Source organism: Kogia breviceps, chromosome 3 (genome assembly GCF_026419965.1).
Source record: "Kogia breviceps isolate mKogBre1 chromosome 3, mKogBre1 haplotype 1, whole genome shotgun sequence".
Classification (NCBI taxonomy): domain Eukaryota; kingdom Metazoa; phylum Chordata; class Mammalia; order Artiodactyla; family Physeteridae; genus Kogia; species Kogia breviceps.
This window is the reverse complement of record NC_081312.1, coordinates 84,111,717-84,134,366: the sequence shown is the minus strand read 5'-3', so window position 1 is coordinate 84,134,366 and position 22,650 is coordinate 84,111,717. Positions and strand designations below refer to the sequence as shown.

General features: G+C 40.7%; 1 protein-coding gene across 6 annotated transcripts in view; it reads right to left on the bottom strand.

Annotated features, from left to right (window-relative positions):
* Nucleotides 1–22,650, bottom strand: part of EIF2AK4 (eukaryotic translation initiation factor 2 alpha kinase 4) — a 115,711-nt gene that overhangs the window by 23,013 nt on the left and 70,048 nt on the right. For all 6 annotated transcript variants that reach the window (XR_010839647.1, XM_059058993.2, XM_067028951.1 and 3 more), the window contains 11 exons: nt 21,130–21,187; nt 19,864–19,943; nt 17,004–17,105; nt 11,737–11,790; nt 9,195–9,431; nt 7,485–7,560; nt 6,960–7,081; nt 4,140–4,189; nt 2,823–2,991; nt 1,774–1,890; nt 187–252 (listed from right to left, as the gene is read on the bottom strand). Coding sequence is in view for 5 of the 6 variants with exons in the window: in XM_059058993.2 (XP_058914976.1) it covers nt 187–252; nt 1,774–1,890; nt 2,823–2,991; nt 4,140–4,189; nt 6,960–7,081; nt 7,485–7,560; nt 9,195–9,431; nt 11,737–11,790; nt 17,004–17,105; nt 19,864–19,943; nt 21,130–21,187 (1,131 nt within the window). In the remaining variant the exon portion in view is untranslated. The remainder of the gene's footprint in view (nt 1–186; nt 253–1,773; nt 1,891–2,822; nt 2,992–4,139; nt 4,190–6,959; nt 7,082–7,484; nt 7,561–9,194; nt 9,432–11,736; nt 11,791–17,003; nt 17,106–19,863; nt 19,944–21,129; nt 21,188–22,650) is intronic.

The window sequence follows — 22,650 nt, the reverse complement described above, 5'->3', positions numbered from 1 at the left end:
ATCACTGACACTGGCTTCTCTTCCCCTACTTCCAGACGTTGCCATGGCACCTATCAACACTCAAGGGGAAAATTGTCTGAGGCAGCCGGGGGCACTGCTGCCTTACTGCAGTGAGAATTTGGTGGCATTTTCTGGTACCACAAAATTACAGAGAGAGCTGTAATCACATTGTTAAAATGTACTTACACTATTCGATGACAAAGACAGATTACAAAATTTAGCTTCCACTTCTCTCCTTGTCAGCTTTTCGGTCTAATGGGGCAGAAAAAGGTAACAGTGAGAGTCACCAAATTTGGCCCTGAACAAGATACAATTTCCAGGCTAATTCTGAAAGGTGTATCCTTCATTTTGGACAAACGGCTCCTCATCATGAAGGATGGATTAACTCTGATTAAAAAACATTTTTTCCCTCCACAATTCACATAAACTATAACTAACATTGTTTTAAAATGTGAATACCCCTGACATAAAAGAATTAATAAGGGGAGAGCTGCACTTGCTGAATGGTGAGGTGACCCAGAGGTGGACAGGCTTAACCAGGGTGCTTATGTTGGGCTGGGAGGGGGTCAACTGATCCACGTCCGCTAATGAAAGCCATGTGCGGACAGGCTCTGAGCGCCATCCCACACTGGCAGGAAGGCTGCAGGATATGAACAACAGTGATGGGAAGCCCTCTGCACCATCCCCGGGGGTTTCCGCCAGCGTCTCTCTGACACTGTGTTGTATCTGTCCCTGCCAAACAGCAGCAGCACTTTGGGAGGAGAAAAGAACCACAAAGAAGCAAACAGTAAAGTTAGGGCCCTTGATGTGTCCCTGGCAGATGAAAGAAAAGCAAGTTGAGCTTTTTAGTGTACAAAGAACAGTAAGCCGTAATGGACTTCCCCTGCTCGTCCTTCCTTAAAAATAGGCTGTCTGGCACTGTTAGCTATTGAATCTCCTAGATGTTCTTATTTTATAATAAATAGGATAATAATAAATAATATTTAACATCCCGGCGCTGTAATATATATTAGTATTTAAGCTTTTCACTGTTTCCCCTCCAGGCTCTGCACACATACTAGAGAGTAATGAACACTGTGATGTGGCTAAATGAGGAAGGTGATGCTGCCCTATTCCCACAGGAAGGAGGTGATAAATGAGGCCCATAGAGAGGTCTAAACCAGTCTCCCCCAGTTCAACCAATCCAAGTCTATAAATGACTTTAATGATAAGCTCAGACAGGTTGGAAGAAATAAGGGCAGGGCATAAGTCCTTAACTCTCAAAACTAACACTTCCCTTTCTTGGTCTCTCTAAAGGACAGTAACAGTTCTTGTGAGATGAGAGCGAGTTAGTTAATCCATGTAAAGGGCTTAGAACAATACTTGGCACATAAACATTGAGCATGGCATATGTTCAATAAAAGTTAACTCTTTTTAAAAATTATTATTGGCAAGTATCGGGACCAACGACTCAGTGATTTTCTTGCCTCAAGAAGTAGGTTAGTGAAGAACTCTATTATATTTTAAATTAAATAAGATAATTCAATCTTCAGAAGTTACCCTTAAAAAAACACCCTAGAGGTCACTAGTAGCACAAGGCTTAGTACAGAATAAAAGCTCAACCAACACTTGTTAACTGTTGACAGAATCAAAGCCAATCGGTTCTTTTACCTTGGAGCAATAAGGGAAGGAGATAAAAGTCCCAATTCAGTTTCATGGTTACATCACTAAGAAAATACCCATGAACTATTATTATTATCCTTCAATATCAACTCAAAGTAATTAAATGCTTACCACAGCATCATACAGAATAACATAGACTTGACTGAGTTTATCTTCTGGGATCCCACAGTGTAAGAGTATTGCTTTCAGTAACATGGTATGGTTCAAGTAAATACTGTAGTTTCTTTCCTGGGATAGAGAAATTATTATTATCTTCATTATAAAAGCAATACATGCACATGACCCAATCTAGAATCTTATCACCAATTTACCAACCTGACACAATGGAAGGACTGAATTTTAGCATATTGCCTTCTAGTTTACTTTTTCATATACATTCTTCTTGCACTGCTGTGGTCAGAGTATAATATAATTTAATACTTTATTATACGCATCAGAAATACTTTGGTCTCCAGCTATGTTCAAAAGCCTGAGCGAGCCGACACAGATTTCAAAGAGGGAGAGAACCTGGTTCAATAGTGACTGACCTATAAGCCCGGCTGGTGGAATATAAGCACACAAGTCAATCAATGAGCATCCGCAGAGTGGAGGGCCGTGTGCTGAGCCAGGTGCAGTGGGAGAAAGGGCCCCAACCGCAGCTGGATAGAGAGGTCCTTCTGGACAGGGGCACACCGTGACTGACGGGTACTCACTGTGGCGGGGTGAACAGGGCGTGAGTGTGGGATGGAGAGGAAAGGCGGAGGAGAGCTACCACTGTGCTCACAGCAGCCTCCACTGGCTGGGTAGTTCACAGAGACTATGCAAAGTGAAGCTGGTTGTTAAGAGCCTGGGTGTAGGAGGGAGCTGAGGGTTCTCTACATGCTCAAAGCATCCTAGGAGTCTTAGGCTAATTCCTCACATTTTGGAAGAATGGATGGAGAAACAACACCCTCCCCCCAGCCAGAGAGACAAAAACAAAACCCATTCTGGTCAAGGCAGAGGTAAGAGCCTGAGACAAGTCTCAAAAGCTCCATCAGACTTTCCCGGGGAGTTGAGTAACAATCTGATTCACTGCCAGCACCATCTGAGGAGCAGTTCTGTGGTCGTGGCTTTCCCACGGCACTCGGCAGAGGACTCTATCTAGCGTGATAACCTTGGGATGTTAGGATACGGGAAGGGACCTGAAGTGCTGGAAACTCCTGGATGATTTCATAGATGGTGTAGATGATTTCAGCGGTAGGCAGAGAGCTGTTGGTGGTAGAGGTGACGATATCAAACGCACATTCCAGAAGTTCTTTGGGATGAAATCGGTCTAATTTGCGAGGTCTGAACACGCGTTCTATGCAGTACCTGGAGAGAGAAACCCACGTTTCTAAGGTCATTGCTTACTGCAGGGGTCCCCAGCCAGGCAGCACAGCAGGAGGTGAGGAGCTGTGAGCGAGAAGCTTCATCTGCCGCTTCCCGTCGCTCACATTACCGCCTGAACCATCCCCCCCATCACCCACCCCCATCCGTGGAAAAACTGTCTTCTATGAGACCGGTTCCTGGTGCCAAAAAGGTTGGGGACTGCTAGCTTACTGGAATTAAATATGTGTAAGAAATTGTGGAATACGATAAAATAAACAAATGTGAAAAAATTAATCAGTAGTATGATTAAGAAAACATAAAGATAGATGTGCCCAGAATAGTCTTGCCTTGTGATCTAGGTTCCAATTCCTGGTGTTGCCACTATTAAACTACAGGGCTTAATTTTTTTTTTTTTTTAATGTCTGAAACAGAGATGAAATTACAAACAAAAATAATTTTATCTTAAGTGTTTGCTTTCTACACAGTGATCTCCACACCTTAGGACTATGAATATTAATTGTTCACTTGGAACTGAGAATAAAAGCATGTAAAGAGCTTTGATTTTGTTTAGGGAAGGAGCTGCAAAGTCGGCTGCCTCGTTGACAGGAATATTGCTCCAATTTATGAAGCTCTTGGTGTTTGACTCCTGTGGTATTTGAATGTACACCAAACTTTTCCCCAGCAGTTAAGTGCCTGGAGGTCCTTGGCGTTCAGCATTCCTGCTGGGTTTACTCCACTTCTCCAGAAGCAGCTTTTATGCAGTTACCTTTGTAGGCAGTTTTCACACAGAGACCATCGGCCACTTGTCCCTTCAATTAAATTTTAAAAGGGGCCATCTGTGATCAAGAACAGCCAGATGTTTTTCCAAGCAACTGGTTGTGAAAATAATTAGTCATGTGACTTAGGGACATTTAGAAGGCACAGAATAGACTGTGGGAGCTTCAGGTACCTACCCAACTGCTACATTCCTTCAAAGGGGAGGCTGCCAGTCCTGATCATAGAAAGGGGTACTGGGACTGGGCTTTTTGACCATTTTCCAAGCTCAGTACTTTAAACTCCAAATTCTTTCCTGTGTAAGGATCACAGAAGATGAAACATTCTTCCTTGGTTTCTTTCCCACATCCACCAAATGAACCCCCATTGTTTCTTACCGTTTTAAATTCAATATATTATTTCTTGCCACGTATCTTGCAAAAGGAACCTGAAAAATAAAGTTTCAAAGGTCAATGTCAAGATGTGCCAACTACCTTTTGTTTTTTTAATAACAGCTTTGAGTTGTTAACTCACATACCACAGAGTTCTCCCTTCTAAAGTTTACAATTCAGTGGTTTGTAGAATATTCACAAAGTTGTGCACTGCTTACCATTCACACCCCTTGGGATGTTCCTAGCTGGTCAGTCAGCAGCCGACCACACTGCTGGATGTACCGCCAACCTTACTCACTGTGCATTTATTAGGTTTTTGAATTTGAGAAAAATTCACTATTAAACACACTCTGCTAAATTTTTTATTATGCCAAATTAAAATCAGTGCAAGTTATTTGATTACCTGTGAATTTTTTTAACTGTCACTTATAATAATGCAATCAACATGGGTATTACCTCTTTTTTTAAAAAAAAAAATTTATTTATTTATTTATTTTTGGCTGAGTCGGGTCTTCATTGCTGCGTGCAGGCTTTCTCTAGTTGTGGTGAGCGGGGGCTACTCTTTGTTGCAGCGTGCAGGCTTCTCATTGTTCATTGCGGTGGCTTCTCTTGTGGAGCACGGGCTCTAGGCATGCAGGCTTCAGTAGTTGTGGCGCATGGGCTTAGCTGCTCTGAGGCATGTGGGATCTTCCTGGACTAGGGCTTGAACCCGTGCCCTCTGCATTGGCAGGCAGATTCTTAACCACTGTGCCACCAGGGAGGCCCGGGTATTACCTCTTATGGTGAATTTCCTGACTTTCCTGTAGATCTTACAGAAGAAATTCTTAATAACCACTCACTAATAATCACCTCAACTTATAAAACCATTATCAGATTGCCTCAAGAGATCTGACATGGTATCATTAATCAATGGGTCAAATTCTCAAAGGGCAATTACTTTTTATTTTGGGGGACTGAATATATCAGCTCACAGAAAGAGAGCTGATGTTTAAAAATCTGCATTTTAGTGTCCTAATGTCTAGAGAAGAAGAACCCAGTTTTAAGTATAGCTATGTAAAGGTTTGCCCTTCTGTCCTTTCTTCAACAGAGCCCAAGTGTCTGATATGCTACCTACTTACCTCTCACTCAAAATAATCCCAAATCACCTGACTTACTATAAAAGAAAAACTAAATCTGAGGGTATGGAAGGATTTCCTTCTTAAACCATAAAACAAAACATAGATATGCAAAAAAGACAATGCCCTGATTCCAGACTTCCCTCCAGAGAAATACAGTCAAAAGTTCGAGTCTTTGACACTTCACTCTGGTGATACAAACAAGCTGGTATGTGACGTTGTTCACACACATGTGGGAACATGTATTCACCTCACACATACTGGGTACATGCAAACACACAGTGCACCTTATGCACACGCTCAGTTGTGCTTTTCGAAACTTTTTTCTTTCCCTATATAATAAAAATGGAATCATATTAGAGTTCCTTTGAAACATACTTTTTTTTTTTTTCCGGTACGCGGGCCTCTCACTGTTGTGGCCTCTCCCGTTGCAGAGCACAGGCTCCGGACGCGCAGGCTCAGCGGCCATGGCTCACGGGCCCAGCCACTCCGTGGCATGTGGGATCTTCCTGGACCGGGGCACAAACCTGCGTCCCCTGCATCGGCAGGTGGACTCCCAACCACTGCACCACCCGGGAAGCCCCTGAAACATATTTCTTTTCAGCTAACAATATACCATGGACATTTCTACAGATCAAATATAGATATGGATCTATTAAATATATATGTATTTTGATCTTTTACCTCCTTAATATTCCATAATAAATTATTCAACCATTTTCCTATTGATGAACATGCGTTTTCAGTTTTTGACCACTATGATAAATTGTCAGTGGACGTCCTTTTAATGTTCGTATACCAATGTGTTATTTCTTTAAGTAAATCTCTCAAAGTGGGATTGCTAGCTCAAAAGGTATAGTATGTGCATTTATTTTATTAAATACTTTCAGATTATTTTTCTAAAGTTTTAGCAACTTACATTCCCATCAGCAACATATGAAAGTACCCATTTTCCTAAACCCTTGTCATCTGTGGACAATTAAATATTTTTAACAGTCTGATGGGTGAAGTTCAGATACCTTTGCTTTGCATTTCCTTATTAGTGAGGCTGAACATCCTTCAGAAGTTTATCAGCCCTGTGCATTTTCTCTTCGGAGAACTGCCTGGTTATATAGCCTTTGCTCATCTCTCTACCTGTAAGTGCTTTCTATACATTAGGGATATTAACCTCTTGTCTGTTACATGCATGTACAGTACAGATGGGCTTGTTAGCAGCCAACACCATGTGAGTGATCAACTGGTAAGAGTATGGCTGTCAAAAGGGGACCCTGGGGATAAGAAAGCAAGCGTGAGCAAAATTCAGCACACATAATTAACAGAGATGCTTGCTGTTACAAGAATTTAATTGTTCTAGACATTAACATGTTAGAAAGTTACTGAAGACCTAGCCTGTGTGTCTAAGTTGGCCAGGTTAGCCTGCTGTGGTCACCTGGTGAAGCTCAACACTGACATGCAGACATGGCACCTGCAATACAGGGCTCAGGTTTCTAGGGTCATAAGCACTAAGGTGGATGTACACGGGGTCAAATGTTTACCAAATTCCCATAATGCTCTCACCCTGATAACTCCTTTAAGATTATGATTCCTAAAGGTGACGTTAAGAATATAAGCCTGGTGGGGGATGGTGGGGGTCATCCTTTAATACAGGTGCCACCCCTGGGACCAGGCATGGCACACACATGCACTCTCAACAGAGTGTTCCCAGCCTCACCCGCAGGTCAAAAGGAAGCATCACCAGCATCCCGCTGTGGTCCATGAATAAGGCAGCTTCATTGTGCTCGTATATTTGCCTATTTCGGGGAAGCAGCAGTGGGGTGCACAACTGGACAGCTCCTACACCGAATGAGAAAAAATAACTAATCATCAGGTTCTCATTCTTTTCACACGCAACTTAAAATGAACACAGACCTGACAGTTGAGTAATCTGCTACTGGTGTTGAAAGCAGTTTATCTTCAATTCTCTAAATGGAAAGCTCACCTAAGGTTAAGTTTGTTAATTCAGTCCTATTTCTGACTCCACAAACCAACTGTATTTTAGCGGCAAAGTTGTAATATTCAAATTTGTTTCTCCTCAGCAAGCTGAATTATAAAAATAAGCTTAAATTTCACAGGTGTCAACAACTTAGAACTGAATTTAAAAGTAAAATATAGTTGCACCCAAATCCATTCAAGTACTTTCTGATGAGGAAACAAAACATCTTTTGAGAAGGCACATAATTTTTTAAAAAGGACATACCATGTCTTTTGAAGATGCGGATAATGGTTTCACCCACGTGTTGTTGTATCTTGGCTGTACGGATGGAGAAGCTGCCCTAAGATACGACCAATTAAAATGTCATCAAAGCCTAATCAAAGGGATTCCCTACCATACTTTTCTGTGGCTTGCAGTAGGCATTACACTGCTTATTCCCAAGATCAAAAAGAGGTCTCAACAAGTCATTTCCCTTTTGAACATATTCAGGAGAGAAGAAACCACATGTCTTGCAACATGTCCTACTTTAGGAAGGCTGCCTAGGTTTAAAGTCCAAGCTCTTACATTGATATATGCCTTTCAGAGAGAGCCAGTCATATAGTACTACACAATTCTCCCCGAGGACTTTCAGGGATACTGTAGCAGTCAAACATCTAACAGCGTCAAACTCCCTCCCATATTCTAAGGTAATTCATAGTGGACCTCTTGAAAGCTTCAAGGCCTTTGTGTATAAATAACTGTCTTTCATTTGTTTTGTATTATAGAAGTAGTACTATTTCACTATAGAAAATTTAGAAATAATAGATAAGCAAAAAACCCCAAAATTAAAGTCAGCCATAATCCTGCAAATGTCTAATACTGCCAGCAAAGAAAAACTGGCCCCTGAAATCTATACTGATTTTCCACAAACCTTACCACTGCTTTCTCTACTACTCTTTTAAATTCTATTTTAAGCATACCGAGACATAGAATATAACAAATATATGTTATTCACTCACCCAACTTTATCAAATTTTAACATTTTGCTATACTGTTTCAGACCTTTTTTTTGTGTGTGTGGTACGCGGGCCTCTCACTGTTGTGGCCTCTCCCATTGCGGAGCACAGGCTCCGGACGTACAGGCTCAGTGGCCATGGCTCACGGGCCCAGCCGCTCCGCGGCATGTGGGATCTTCCCAGACCGGGGCACGAACCCGTGTCCCCTGCATCGGCAGGCGGACTCTCAACCACTGCGCCACCAGGGAAGCCCCATTTTTGTTTTTGAACAAGAAAATGTTGAAGGCATCTGAATGTTATGTTGAACACAGATGCTGAATGTTAAACCTGTCTGTGCTTCAGAAACCACCTGGGAGCTCTGAGATTCTTGAAGCGCCTCCCACTTAGATTCCAAGTCACTAGATCGGATGTAGGGTCTGAGCCTCTGTATCGTCAAAGGGCCTCACAGGTGACTTTGACGTGCAGCCAGGATTGGGAGCTACTGGCTACCGGATCTGGATCTGAGCTGGCTGGGTATTTTTGGCACTGGGCGGCTGGGACAGAGCTCAGTCTCTAAAAGCACCGCTTCTTATAATCTCTTTAGTAGGCAGTGGGTCAGGAACTCCTTCAAGTTAAGTGATTTTAAAAAGTGTGGCTCTTCCTGGAATAATGCATATGCACACATTTTGCATATACAGACCTAAGATTAAGAGCTTATGTTGGAGAAGGACCTACTGTAGAGCACAGGGAACTATATTCGATATCTTGTAATAACCTATAATGGAAAAGAATCTGAAAAAAAGAATCATATATATCCATATGAATCACTTTGCAGTACACCTGAAACTAACACAACTTTGTACATCAACTGCAGTTCAATTAGAAAAAAAAAAAAAAGAACTTATGTTGGAGGCATTAAAGGACTGCATGAAAATCGAGGAAGTGACTCCACCCTTTTGTGGACCAGGTGAAGCTATTTCAAGGCGCGGCTCAGGCCCACCTTCAGTATGTCGCTGTCGTATGTGTAATCGACGGCGGGGGAGATGCGCTGGGAGAAGGTCTGGGCCATCACGGTGCGGTAGGCCTTCCCGCCCACGTTGGCCAGGGTGCGGTGCAGCACCTCATGCAGCTCTGACTCCTCCATCTGGGGCGGAGGCAGCAGTTCGCTCCTGAGCAGCTCTGTGGCTGTGGGCCGCTCTGCCGGATCGTGGTTCAACAGCCAGGAGATGACAGATTTCTACAACGAAACCCAGGCACCCCGGGGACGGGTGCAGTGGAGGGAGCTCAGGGATTCTCCTGACAAGCGGTGGTTGGTTCACGTCCAAAAGAGACACACTTCTTCCACTTAGTTGGTGCATGTTAACTGGTATTTCTGAAATCTCTGAATTTGTCATTCTCCCCCCAGTAGTTCATTATGGTCACAGAACTGTGCAACAATGTAATATATGAGTCTTTCTTAAAAGAGGCCCTTCTTATACTTCCCTGCCATAAAGGACCAAAAAACCCTCAACTCAACAACTACATAGAAGCAGAAGTTAGACCTTCTAAACACTGTATCTAAACTTCTGTATCAAAAAAGATACAAGAACATAAAGCAAGTATTTTTAGGTGCTTAATTTTAGTATAAACTATAACATATAGAAGCTTCTAGAATCCCTAAAGCAGTATAAAACAGCTTTTCATTCTCCATTTCTGTTATCTGTATTGATACCATTCTTTTGAATTCTTTTATGTTACTGGTTTATTATACCTTCACAGCTATTACCTGATGAAGCAGGGAACTATCTGAAGGCAATATAAACCTTTGAAAGGCTCCATAATGATTCTGTAATTCTTTTGTTTATAATGAAGATTTATAAGGAGTTAGAGGAATACCTGAGATCAGAAAATCTCAATTTTTAGATGAACCTCATTAAGCATTTTCTAATCACGTATCTTTAAAATACCCTCCCCCAAATCCTGTCCCTGGTTTTAGGATAAAATAAGAACACAGGTAATTATTTTTCACATAAAGAAGGGAACTGACGTGATATAACTTTATGAAAATTTATGTTAAATTAAACTGCTAAAATTAATATCCTATTCAGCAAAACAGACTGTATGTAATACTGCTTAATTTCTGTATGTGGCAACAACTGTGTTATACTCAGTCTACAAGCATTTTCTATGCTGCCTCCTTTCAGATAAAAAGCAACCATGTGACGTGGGAGGTGGCTGAGGCACTGGCTGTGGCGCTAAGTTTATACAGCCCAAATGCAAATGCTCAAGGGTGCCCGGTAAGTCCCTGTGACAGGAGGGCAATCACTGTTGTGACAAATGGTGTGTATAGTTGTACTTGTGCCTGTGGTTTAAGTTCCTACACCACCACAGCTGCCAACATGAGGAAATAATGAATAAGACTGACCTTGTTACAGGGAAAGGCTGGGATATGAATATTTACTAATGACACCCCAAAACATGGGGAACAACTCAGTTCGAATCAATGGTAACAGCTAACAAAAGAAGTAGAAACACAACTCAATGTATTTTCTAATGGTTCTTTACTAATTCAATAGTTGAGGCAGAATGGGTCCCTCAAGCCATAAACAAATGTCACATTAAACGCTACTGAATTATAGGATGTTAGTGCTAATACAAATAAAGGGTACTTAATACCTTTATTTTACAGGGGAGGAAAATTAAAGTCTAGAAAAGTTAAGTGACTTGTCCATCCAGATACATAACCAATAATCAAGAAACAGCAAATTAATGCAATGCTCTAGCTAGGTTTCTGTTCTCAACATTAATAATTTAAATAGGGGATTTTGCCTTGATTATAATTGTTAAGAAGTCAGTTTAAGGAATAAACTTCTACATGACAAGAGTATTAACCATGGAAGGCTTCACTAAGACAAAAAGCCAGCATTAAGAAGAAAGGTACACCAGAAGCACTATAATAAATTCACTAATGATTCTTTCATATTAGCCAGATGCCAATATTTACTGTGACATGAGTTACACACATACACATACACATACACACACACACACACACACACACACACACACACACACACACACATACACACACACATTTGTAGTATGGAAGAGAAATTACTTTGTTTTAAATTACTGTAACATCTGGCTGTCTAGTCTTCCCCTTTACAATCTGAGCTACTTTACCATAAGACAGAACAAAATTGTAGTTTTAAGATATATTCTTCTTCTCTTAAAGTTCCAAGCTTTATCTAAAACAATGAGCTGTAAGAGCATTCTCTTTTTTTCAATAGCTAAGCCAAGGGTCCAAACAGTACTTCAAAAGCATGATGAATCACAAAAAAGAACCCTGTAGTTTGTTAATTTTCTATGTCATCCCTTGGCATTTTTATGGTGTATTTCAAGTCTAAATACATTTTAAGTATTCCATCTTTTGATATATTTTCCCCACGTTGTTCCCATGACACAAGAGAATGAGTGGCAGAAGATTACTAACTGAAGAAGAAGAAAAATAGTAATTAAAACCCAAGAGTGAGAACACAGCAATTAAAGCATCAGAAAATTACCTGCTTTGTGTGCTCTCCATCATCGAAGTCTTCTGGAAACTTAGGCGAAGTGGGCTAAAAAAAATATTATATTCAAATCAGCAAGTCCTTGGCAGACTGCCAATGTGAAAGCATTTTATTCACCAGAGGTAAGAAAATCAAATACAGGAATGAAAATTTGCTAACAAGGGAAGACGGATGTGAAACTCATCGTGAAACCCAACACACATCCTTCCAAGGACATTCGTATTATCTTAATACTTACTTCACCCAAATGACAGCCTAGGTGACAGAAAGCACCTCATTTGAGGACAAACTATTTAAAATCTAATGGCTTCAGGGAAAGACAAAGTAGCTTTATCAAACAAACAGGTTAAAAAAGGGTAGAAATACCAAACCATCAATATGGAGTAAGAGAAAAACAACACAAAAACCTCTAGCCCCAAATTTCTCACCTTTTTGGTAAATAAGACCTCAGTCATAACATTAACTTGGCAGTTGAGATATTCTTGAAATGAGGGAACAAACATGAATTTTAGACTACGGAAAGGCACTTCACCAAGGACATAGTCCTCGAAGAGCATTCCAAGTCAAGGCAAGGACACAGTAATCACTTCATTTCCTCTGATACATTATGAACACAGCTGCCCTCTGATAACATTATGAACACAGCTGCCCTCTGATACATTATGAACACAGCTGCCCACGCTGTTCTGGCAGTTAAACCATTAAACTCTTTTCCAAGATATCTAGTGGAGTATTCTTAGTCACCCTGTATGTGATTTACCGTAACAGACTTGCCTGCTTGGCTCTGCTCAGAAAGGAAGAGGAAGACTCTCCGTAACTCTTGCTCATAAATATGTGAATCTAAATCACCCTCACTCAAACCTTACTCTCCACTGTCATCTTAATGCCATTTCCAATAGAAATCCTGGACCGTGCACACTAATGTGAGTCCCTTTTAGTTTGGGCAATGACAGTTAAGTTTGGGCCAACTGATCCTTTCGACAAGGATCAATCCCAAGAACACAAATGGATATCTCACTGGGAAAAAAATTCAAGTGGCTGACATTTTCCCCAGACTCCGTTTACCTTCTGGTCATGGTGGTATTCTTTAGGCATTACTACATCAGGTCCATTCAGCTGAAACCTTTAATTTCTAGAGCTAAATATCAATTATCCTTATAACCCATTCCAACTGCTGTAACTATACTGATACTACACAAAATTTTTGGATTCCTCCTTTGCTTTAAAGTCAAGAGTAGAGATAGCCTCATCCACCAGAGGGCAGACAGCAGAAGCAAGAACTACAATCCTGCAGCCTGTGGAACAAAAACCACACTCACAGAAAGACAGACAAGATGAAAAGGCAGAGGGCTATGTACCAGATGAAGGAACAAGATAGAACCCCAGAAAAACAACTAAATGAAGTGGAGATAGGCAACCCTCCAGAAAAAGAATTCAGAATAATGATAGTGAAGATGATCCAGGACCTTGGAAAAAGAATGGAGGCAAAGATCAAGAAGATGCAAGAAATGTTTAACAAAGACCTAGACGAATTGAAGAACAAACAAACAGATGAATAAAATAACTGAAATGAAAACTACACTAGAAGGAATCAACAGCAGAATAACTGAGGCAGAAAAACGGATAAGTGACCTGGAAGACAGAATGGTGGAATTCACTACTGCGGAACAGAATAAAGAAAAAACAATGAAAAGAAATAAAGACAGCCTAAGAGACCTCTGAGACAACGTTAAACGCAACAACATTCGCATTATAGGGGTACCAGAAGGAAAAGAGAGAGAGAAAGGACCCGAGAAAATATTTGAAGAGATTATAGTCAAAAACTTCCCTAACATGGGAAAGGAAAGAGCCACCCAAGTCCAGGAAGTGCAGCGAATCCCATACAGGATAAACCCAAGGAGAAACACGCCAAGACACACAGTAATCAAACTGGCAAAAATTAAAGACAAAGAAAAATTATTGAAAGCAGCAAGGGAAAAACGACAAATAACATACAATGGAACTCCCATAAGGTTAACAGCTGATTTCTCAGCAGAAACTCAGCAAGCCAGAAGGGAGTGGCATGATATACTTAATGTGATGAAAGGGAAGAACCTACAACCAAGATTACTCTACCCGGCAAGGATCTCATTCAGATTTGATGGAGAAATCAAAAGCTTTACAGACAAGCAAAAGCTAAGAGAACTCAGCACCACCAAACCACCTCTACAACAAATGCTAAAGGAACTTCTCTAAGTGGGAAACACAAGAGAAGACAAGGACCTAAAAAAACAAACCCAAAACAATTAAGAAAATGGTCATAGGAACATACATATCGATAATTACCTTAAACATGAATGGATTAAATGCTCCAACCAAAAGACACAGGCTTGCTGAATGGATACAAAAACAAGAGCCATAGATATGCTGTCTAAAAGAGACCCACTTCAGACCTAGGGACACATACAGACTGAAAGTGAGGGGATGGAAAAAGATATTCCATGTAAACGGAAATCAAAAGAAAGCTGGAGTAGCAATACTCATATCAGATAAAACAGACTTTAAAATAAAGAATGTTAAAAGAGACAAGGTAGGACACTACATAATGATCAAGGGATCAATCCAAAAAGAAGATATAACAATTATAAATATATATGCACCCAACATAGGAGCACCTCAATACATAAGGCAACTGCTAACAGCTATAAAAGAAGAAATTGACAGTAACACAATAATAGTGGGGGACTTTAACGCCTCACTTAACATCAATGGATGGATCATCCAAAATGAAAATAAAGAAAGAAACAGAAGCATTAAATGACACAATAGACCACATAGATTTAATTGATATTTATATGACATTCCATCCAAAAACAGCAGATTACACTTTCCTCTGAAGTGTGCACGGAACATTCTCCAGGATAGATCACATCTTGGGTCACAAATCAAGCCTCAGTAAATTTAAGAAAATTGAAATCATATCAAGCATCTTTTCTGACCACATGGCTATGAGATTAGAAATGAATTACAGGGAAAAAAACGTAAAAAACACAAACACATGGAGGCTAAACAATACGTTACTAAGTAACCAAGAGATCACTGAAGAAATCAAAGAGGAAAGCAAAAAATACCTAGAGACAAATGACAATGAAAACACGATGATCCAAAACCTATGCGATGTGGCAAAAGCAGTTTTAAGAGGGAAGTTTATAGCTATACAAGTCTATCTCAAGAAATAAGAAAAATCTCAAGTAAACAATCTAACCTTACACCTAAAGGAACTAGAGAAAGAAGAACAAACAAAACCCAAAGTTAGCAGAAGGAAAGAAATCATAAAGATCAGAGTAGAAATAAATGAAATAGAAACAAAGAAAACAATAGCAAAGATCAATAAAATTAAAAGCTGGTTCTTTGAGAAGATAAACAAAATTGATAAACCATTAGCCAGACTCATCAAGACAAAAAGGGAGATGACTCAAATCAATAAAATTAGAAATGAAAATGGAAAAGTTACAACAGACACCACAGAAATACAAAGCATCCTAAGAGACTACTACAAGCAACTCTATGCTAATAAAATGGACAACCTGGAAGAAATGGCCAAATTCTTAGAAAGGTATAACTTTCCAAGACTGAACCAGGAAGAAATAGAAAATAGGAACAGACCAATCACAAGTAGTGAAATTGAAACTGTGATTAAAAATCTAACAAACAAAAGTCCAGGACCAGATGGCTTCACAGGTGAATACTATCAAACATTCAGAGAAGAGCTAACACCCATCCTTCTCAAACTCTTCCAAAAAATTGCAGAAGAAGGAACACTCTCAAACTCAATCTATGAGGCCACCATCACCCTGATACCAAAACCAGACAAAGATACTACAAAAAAAGAAAATTACAGACCAATATCACTGATGAATATAGATGCAAAAATCCTCAACAAGGGCTTCCCTGTGGTGCAGTGGTTGAGAATCTGCCTGCCAATGCAGGAGACACGGGTTCGAGCCCTGGTCTGGGAAGATCCCACATGCCGCGGAGCAACTGGGCCCGTGAGCCACAACTACTGAGCCTGCGCGTCTGGAGCCTGTGCTCGGCAACAAGAGAGGCCGCGATAGTGAGAGGCCTGCGCACTGCAATGAAGAGTGGCCCCCGCTCGTCGCAACTAGAGAAAGCCCTCGCACAGAAACGAAGACCCAACACAGCCAAATAAATAAATAAATAAATTTTAAAAAATCCTCAACAAAATACTAGCAAACAGAATCCAATAACACATTAAAAGGATCATACACCACGATCAAGTGGGATTTATCCCAGGGATTCAAGGATTCTTCAATATACGCAAATCAATCAATGTGATATACCATATTAACAAACTGAAGAATAAAAACCATATGATCATCTCAATAGATGCAGAAAAAGCTTTAGACAAAATTCAACACATATTTATGATAAAAATTCTCCAGAAAGTGGGCATAGAGGGAACCTACCTCAACATAATAAAGGCCATATACGACAAACCCACAGCAAACATCATTCTCAGTGGTGAAAAACTGAAAGTATTTCCTCTAAGATCAGGAACAAGACAAGGATGTCCACTCTCACCACTATTATTCAACATAGTTTTGGAAGTCCTATATATACAATGGAATATTACTCAGACATAAAAAGGAATGAAATTGAGTCATTTGTTGAGATATGAATGGATCTAGAGACTGTCATACAGAGTGAGGTAAGTCAGAAAGAGAAAAACAAATACCATATATTAACGCATGTATGTGGAACCTAGAAAAATGGTACAGATGAACTGGTCTGCAGGGCAGAAGTTGAGACAGAGAAGTAGAGAACAAACATATGGACACCAAAGGGGAAAAAAGAGGGGGGGGTGGGGATGGTGGTGTGCTGAATTGGGTGATTGGGATTGACAAGTATACACTGATGTGTATAAAATTGATGACAAATAAGAACCTGCTGTATAAAAAAATAAACAAAATTAAATTAAAAAATTAAAAAGAAATCAAGAGTAATCTCAAAATATTTTTCAAAAGAATAACCTAGCAATATCTTTGAGTATGATTATAAAAATAAATAAAACTGGGGTAAGTTTCTTATCATGTAAGTACATAAGCAGAGGTAGATTCCATTTACTAGAAATATAGAAAATTATAGTAGGTCCACTTCTTTCTATATTATAAATAACAGATAAATACTCTGCATCAAATTCTAATGTCCATGCTAAGATTCAGATTACTGGAAACTGAGCCATTAAAACATCTGATACATACATCTCTGAGTTGGTTGAGAACAAAGATCCTTTCTGAGGCTGTGACCATGGGATGATAGCACATCTCAAAGAAGATAATTCCTAGGCTGAAGAGATCCACTTTCTGAGGAGGAAAAAAGAATTTTATTTAGAGCCTAGATATGAAAGCATAATCCACTAGGGAATTATAGGATGAGCACTGTTAGTTGGGATGTTTACATAAGTGAAAATAGGCCACACTAGAAAAAATTCGCTTTGTTCTAAAAAAAAAAAAATTATAGGTGTAAAATACAGATGAGAGACATATTTATATTTAGATGATAAAATATTTGGCATGACTTCAATGTTTTTCTTAAAAATTAATTGTAACTGGTTTAGCTATACACATAGACATAGATAACCACTGGCCACACACTGAGGATAATCACTACAGAGCAAGGACAACCGAGATCTGTTGAAAGAATTTGCTTTGCATCTTTACTAATCATTGCAAAAGGGAAACACAGACCGCACTCGGCAGCTGATAGCAAAGGTCAGCTACTGATTGCAAAGCCATACCAACGAGGTCAGAAGCACAGCACAACAGAAATATTGTGAGGACTCCTAACAGAATATGGAAGTGTAAGTAAAGAAGGTAAAAGGGCAAGTCGGTGCAGAGTCTCAGGTAGGGAGCTGTCGACGGGAAGAAGGAGGTCAGAAGGCCCTGTGCCTGCGGCAGCTGATCACAACCCAGCTGAGCAGGAGGCTGCTCGTGGTGAACTGCACACAGGCACAGGAGCCACTTTCAAGGAAAACTGCAATGAATTTGGACAACCAGTGACCTCTAAAGTCTTAAAAACAAACATTCATTATGTCATTTCCTACACATGTTAGCTGTAGAAAAATGTACATACTGAACGGAACATACTGAAAAGCACCAAGAATACAATAGCAACCACCCATAATCCCTCTACTTAAGGATATTTACAATTGATGGCTAAGATACGCCCTTTTGGTGGGTTTTTTTAAATGTCTACACACACACACACACACACACACACACACACACGAATTAGAACCACACTGTCATTTGTAACTTTTATTCCCTTACTTTAGCTAGAATATTTTTACACTATAATGTCATTTTTCTAAAACCGGCCTCTAATATTTTAATGACATATTCAATTACATGGATGTCCCATAATTTATTTAACCAGTTCCCTATTTTTTAAATGCTTGTTATTTTTCATTGTTATAAACAATGCTGTGACAAACCCCTTTTACACCAATCTTTTTGAATGTCCCTGGTTGCTTCCTTAGGATACGTTTCAAAAGGTGAACGTGCTGGGCCAAAGGGTAAGGTCCTCTTAAGGATTTCATTATACTCTTACAAACCAAACGCAGAAAGATGACACTAAAGGTGCCTCCCCCTCCCTCAGGGTGGGCGTGTCCACCTCCACACACCCTCACCCTCACGGGGTATTTGGAGGTCTGCTTCAACTCTGTCACTACCCAGTGCTCCCTGTCAGAACCAAAACCCAGGCTTCAGTTGCCACTGCTAGCTTGAAAATACGCTTTAATGTGAATTGCCTGCCTCATGTATTTTAAAAATTTAGCTCTATGGTTTTGCCCGAAGTGATCTCATCCAGTCTCATGGCTTTAAATCCCATCTGTGTGCTAGTGGCTCTCAAGTTTATACCTCTGACTCTGATCTTTCTTCTGAACTCAAGTCTTGAGTCCCTAACAGCTGACTGGAGCTCTCTAATCGAATTTCTCATCAGGCATTTCAAATTAAACATGCCCTAGATGGAATATTCCTGCCATCTTCTCCTCCATCTCCCAGGTCTTTCCTCATGGTTCCTCAGCTCAGTCAACAACCCTTCCCCCAGCCACTCCAGGCAGAAGCCTGAGCACTGTCCTCTTTTCCTTTCTTTTCCTCACCCAACACCCGCTCCATTAGGAAAACCTGTCAATTTCCCTCCAACATGTATTTCATATCTGCACACTTCTCCCCGTCTCTACTGCCACCACTCTGGTCCCAGCTCAGCCGTCCCACCTGGACTCCTGCCAAGCCTCCGGCAGCAGCCAGAGTGAACTCTCTCGCTCAAGATCCTTCAGGCGCTGCCTGTGCACATCCCTCATCATGGCTAAGTTGGCCCTGCATCATCTGACCCGGGCCTTCCCTTCAGTTTCGCTTCGTGCCTACCGCCCTCATAGCTCTCACCACGCTGCAGCCACAATAACCTTCTCTCTGACTGTCCTAAGTAAGTGAGCCACGCTACCTCTCACCCACAGTCTTCTCTCTGTGCATGCTATTTCCTCTGCTTACCCCTCTTCTCTCCCAGCCAAGCTCCAGCCCCCAACTTTGCACGGCTTCTCCCCGCTTTCCTCCTTTATCCTGAAACCCATCCTCTTGGGGAGGATTTCTCTAGTCAGTTGAACTAAAGATGATGTCTTTTACTGTTCTCTGGTCACTGGACTCCATTTCCTTTCTTCTTATTTCCTACAGAGTTTGTGATTTAAAAACTTTTTATTTGTTTACTGTCTGTTTCATCCACCATCATCCATCAATGGACAAACTCCCGGAGGGCTGGAATAAGATGTCATTCCTTGATTGCCTTGTTCCCGGGGCCTGGCCCAGGACCAGTTAGTTCAAGTCTTCTTTAGATGGATGGAGGGACTGTAAGCTCCTTGGTAACAACAGTGCCAGCTTCAGTCACTGTCCTTGGGCATCACGTGTCCTATTTGGAGCAGTCGCTCAATAGACATGTGGATATATATTGAGTGAATGAATGTTCCTGACTATTTCGGCTGGTAACTAAATCCCAAATGCTGTAATCTTGATTTTCTTACTATTATCTCTCTCGAGATCTTTCCTTTTCCCCAAAAACCTTCCTCTTTACCTGGTTGTATGTAGATTTGGTGCTGCCTTGGACCTCTGGGCTTACATATAAAGCAGTGCCAACCATCCCAGTCAAATGACCTGCATGGAAGAAGGCAGAGGGAAGGATTTCCAATAACAGGACTTAGAGATAAGGCCAATTTTTAACAAAACAAAACAAAAAAAGTTTCTTAAGAGACATGGTCTGTTAATCGTTTACACTATTCACAGGAAGAAGCAGCATGCATTTCACCAAGCTATTAACCCTAAATCGTGGATGGCCACACACTATGTTCCACACAGGATGGCTTTGCTGTGGCGAAGGGGCAGTGCCAGGCAGGAAGACCCCAGATGGCCCAGGTCATGAGGTAACCAACCTCCTATTACCACCTGGGGTCAAAGTATAACTGCCTACCCAGAGGAGTAAATTATTCTAATTGAAGGTCTAATTTCTTAGACTTCTGAAGAACAATCTATATAGTGAAAAGGGAAAAATATTAAAGCATTTTCATAATTTTGTTAATTTAATGAATAATTATAATTTGCTTTAGAATAAAATCTTTACAAATGAAAAAAAGGTTTCACTTTGAGAAATTTTATTCTGTACTGCATATTTAAAATTTTCCTGCACTTCCCTGGCGGTCCAGTGGTTAAGACTCTGCGCTTCCACTGCAGGGGGCACGGGTTTCAACCCGGGTCAGGGAACTAAGATCCCCACATGCTGCACGGTGCGCTCCCCCCGCCCCGCAAAAAATAATAATAAAATGAAATTTTCCTAAGAGGGTAGATCTTATGCTAAGTGTTCTTATCACAAAATTAATAATAATAGTAATAATAAATAAGAGGGCAGGAAGAAACTTGGAGGTGATGGATATGTTTTCTTTTTTTTTTTCTTTTTTTTCTTTTTTTGTGGTACACGCGTCTCTCACTGCTGTGGCCTCTCCCGTTGCGGAGCACAGGCTCCGGACGCGCAGCTCAGTGGCCATGGCTCACAGGCCCAGCCGCTCTGCAGCCTGTGGGATCTCCCTGGACCGGGGCACGAACCCATGTCCCCTGCATCGGCAGGCGGACTCTCAACCACTGCGCCACCAGGGAAGCCCGATGGATATGTTTATGGCATATATTGTGGTGATGCTTTCTTAGGTGTGTATGTACCTCTAAACTCCTCAGGTTGTATACATTACATATGTAAAGTTTTTGTATGTTAAAAAAAGATAAAAGAGAAAAAAAGAAATTTTGTGGATTGCTTGTTAACACACTAATTAAATATATAGTCTTCTGGATTTACCTGAAGGGTCTGATTTAATCAAGTGATCTCCTGATGTATCATCTTGTTTGCCATCAGCCTAAAAATTCAAGTAAGCCAAATAACAAATTAAAATGTTATATTATTCCACAGGAATGGATTATCATTTCTAAATGAAGACTGACTGAAAAATATTACACAGAAACCAGAATAACTATAATAATGCTTTTTTGAGCTTAAAATTTTTTTTTAGTTTAGTTAGCCTACTAATGCAGGGCTCACTGGAAATGCCAATGAGATCAAGGAGCAGGGCAATTCACCGTAGAAGTCCTTCATGGCAGACCCCCCTGAAAACTTACCTAAACTAATTTATTTTCATATTTCAAATGCCAAAACAGAATCTATTTACTGGGAAGAGTAAAGGTATATTAATAACAACAAACTCACTTTCTAACTTTTCTAATTTTCCCACTGGGTCAATTTTTACTCTTCTTTCCTAGAGGCTGGTCACCAAATCTGTTCCACTGTCACTGCTAATACCTCTTAGGTAGCCACACTTCTTCCACTACATCTGTGACAGCCCTGTTTCCCGCATTCCGCTAAATCACTATTTTTCTGACATCTCTCCACAGATTCCTATCACAAGCACTGCCATCAATAACAAGAGCTCTAATACTCGTAGAGCCAGGCAATGTTCCAGGGCTTTACCTATATTCTTATTTTATCCTGGTGACAACTTTGAAGCTGGTACTTGTATTAGGCACATTTTATGGAAAGAATACTAAGAGGTTAAGTAACTTGCCCAAGGATTCTAGCCCAGGAAAGTGGGCCTCCAGAGCCTGTGCTCGTATCTATCTCCCTGCTATTACAGCCTACAGATATCAAGTTACATTTGTTAGTTTGGGTATCAAATCCCCACAGAGCCCTTCCTTGGTCTTCGCACTCTTCAAATTCCCCAGTGTTCTGGTCAGGACCATGTCCTTACTGTCCCCCTTCCATTTCCTCCCTCCCGGCTCCTTCTAACCTCACCTTCTATTTAACCCCTGAGGTTTTTCTCACCATTAATCCAAATCCTAGTTTCTTTTTTTGACCACCCTTATAATTTTAACTGCATTTACCACAGATTTTGGTGCCTAATCTCTGACTTATGATGTTAAGTAAAACTCTTCCCCCAGCACTCAAGGCCTGACATCTCCAAGAATCCCCAACCTTCAAGCATCTTCTCTCACTTCTCCCCTACACTTCATAATTTCAACCAACCAGACAACATGCTGGCCTTCAACAATCATGTCTGCTTACCCCAGGGCCTTTGCTTATGCTGTTCTTTCTCTCGGGAACCCCCTACCCTGGTGTCACCATGCCCTGCCCTCAATCTCAGCCTACTGGACTCCCACCCATCCTTTAAGGCTCTTCTGAAATGCTGCTTTCTTTATATAGCCCTCCTTGATCCTCATAACCATATGCAAATTTTCTCCTGTTTCTAAGTCTTATATGACTATTTCTCTCACTCCACATTATTTTAGCTTTGTATGTTTAACAACTACTCTGCAGTGTTGTGAAGAA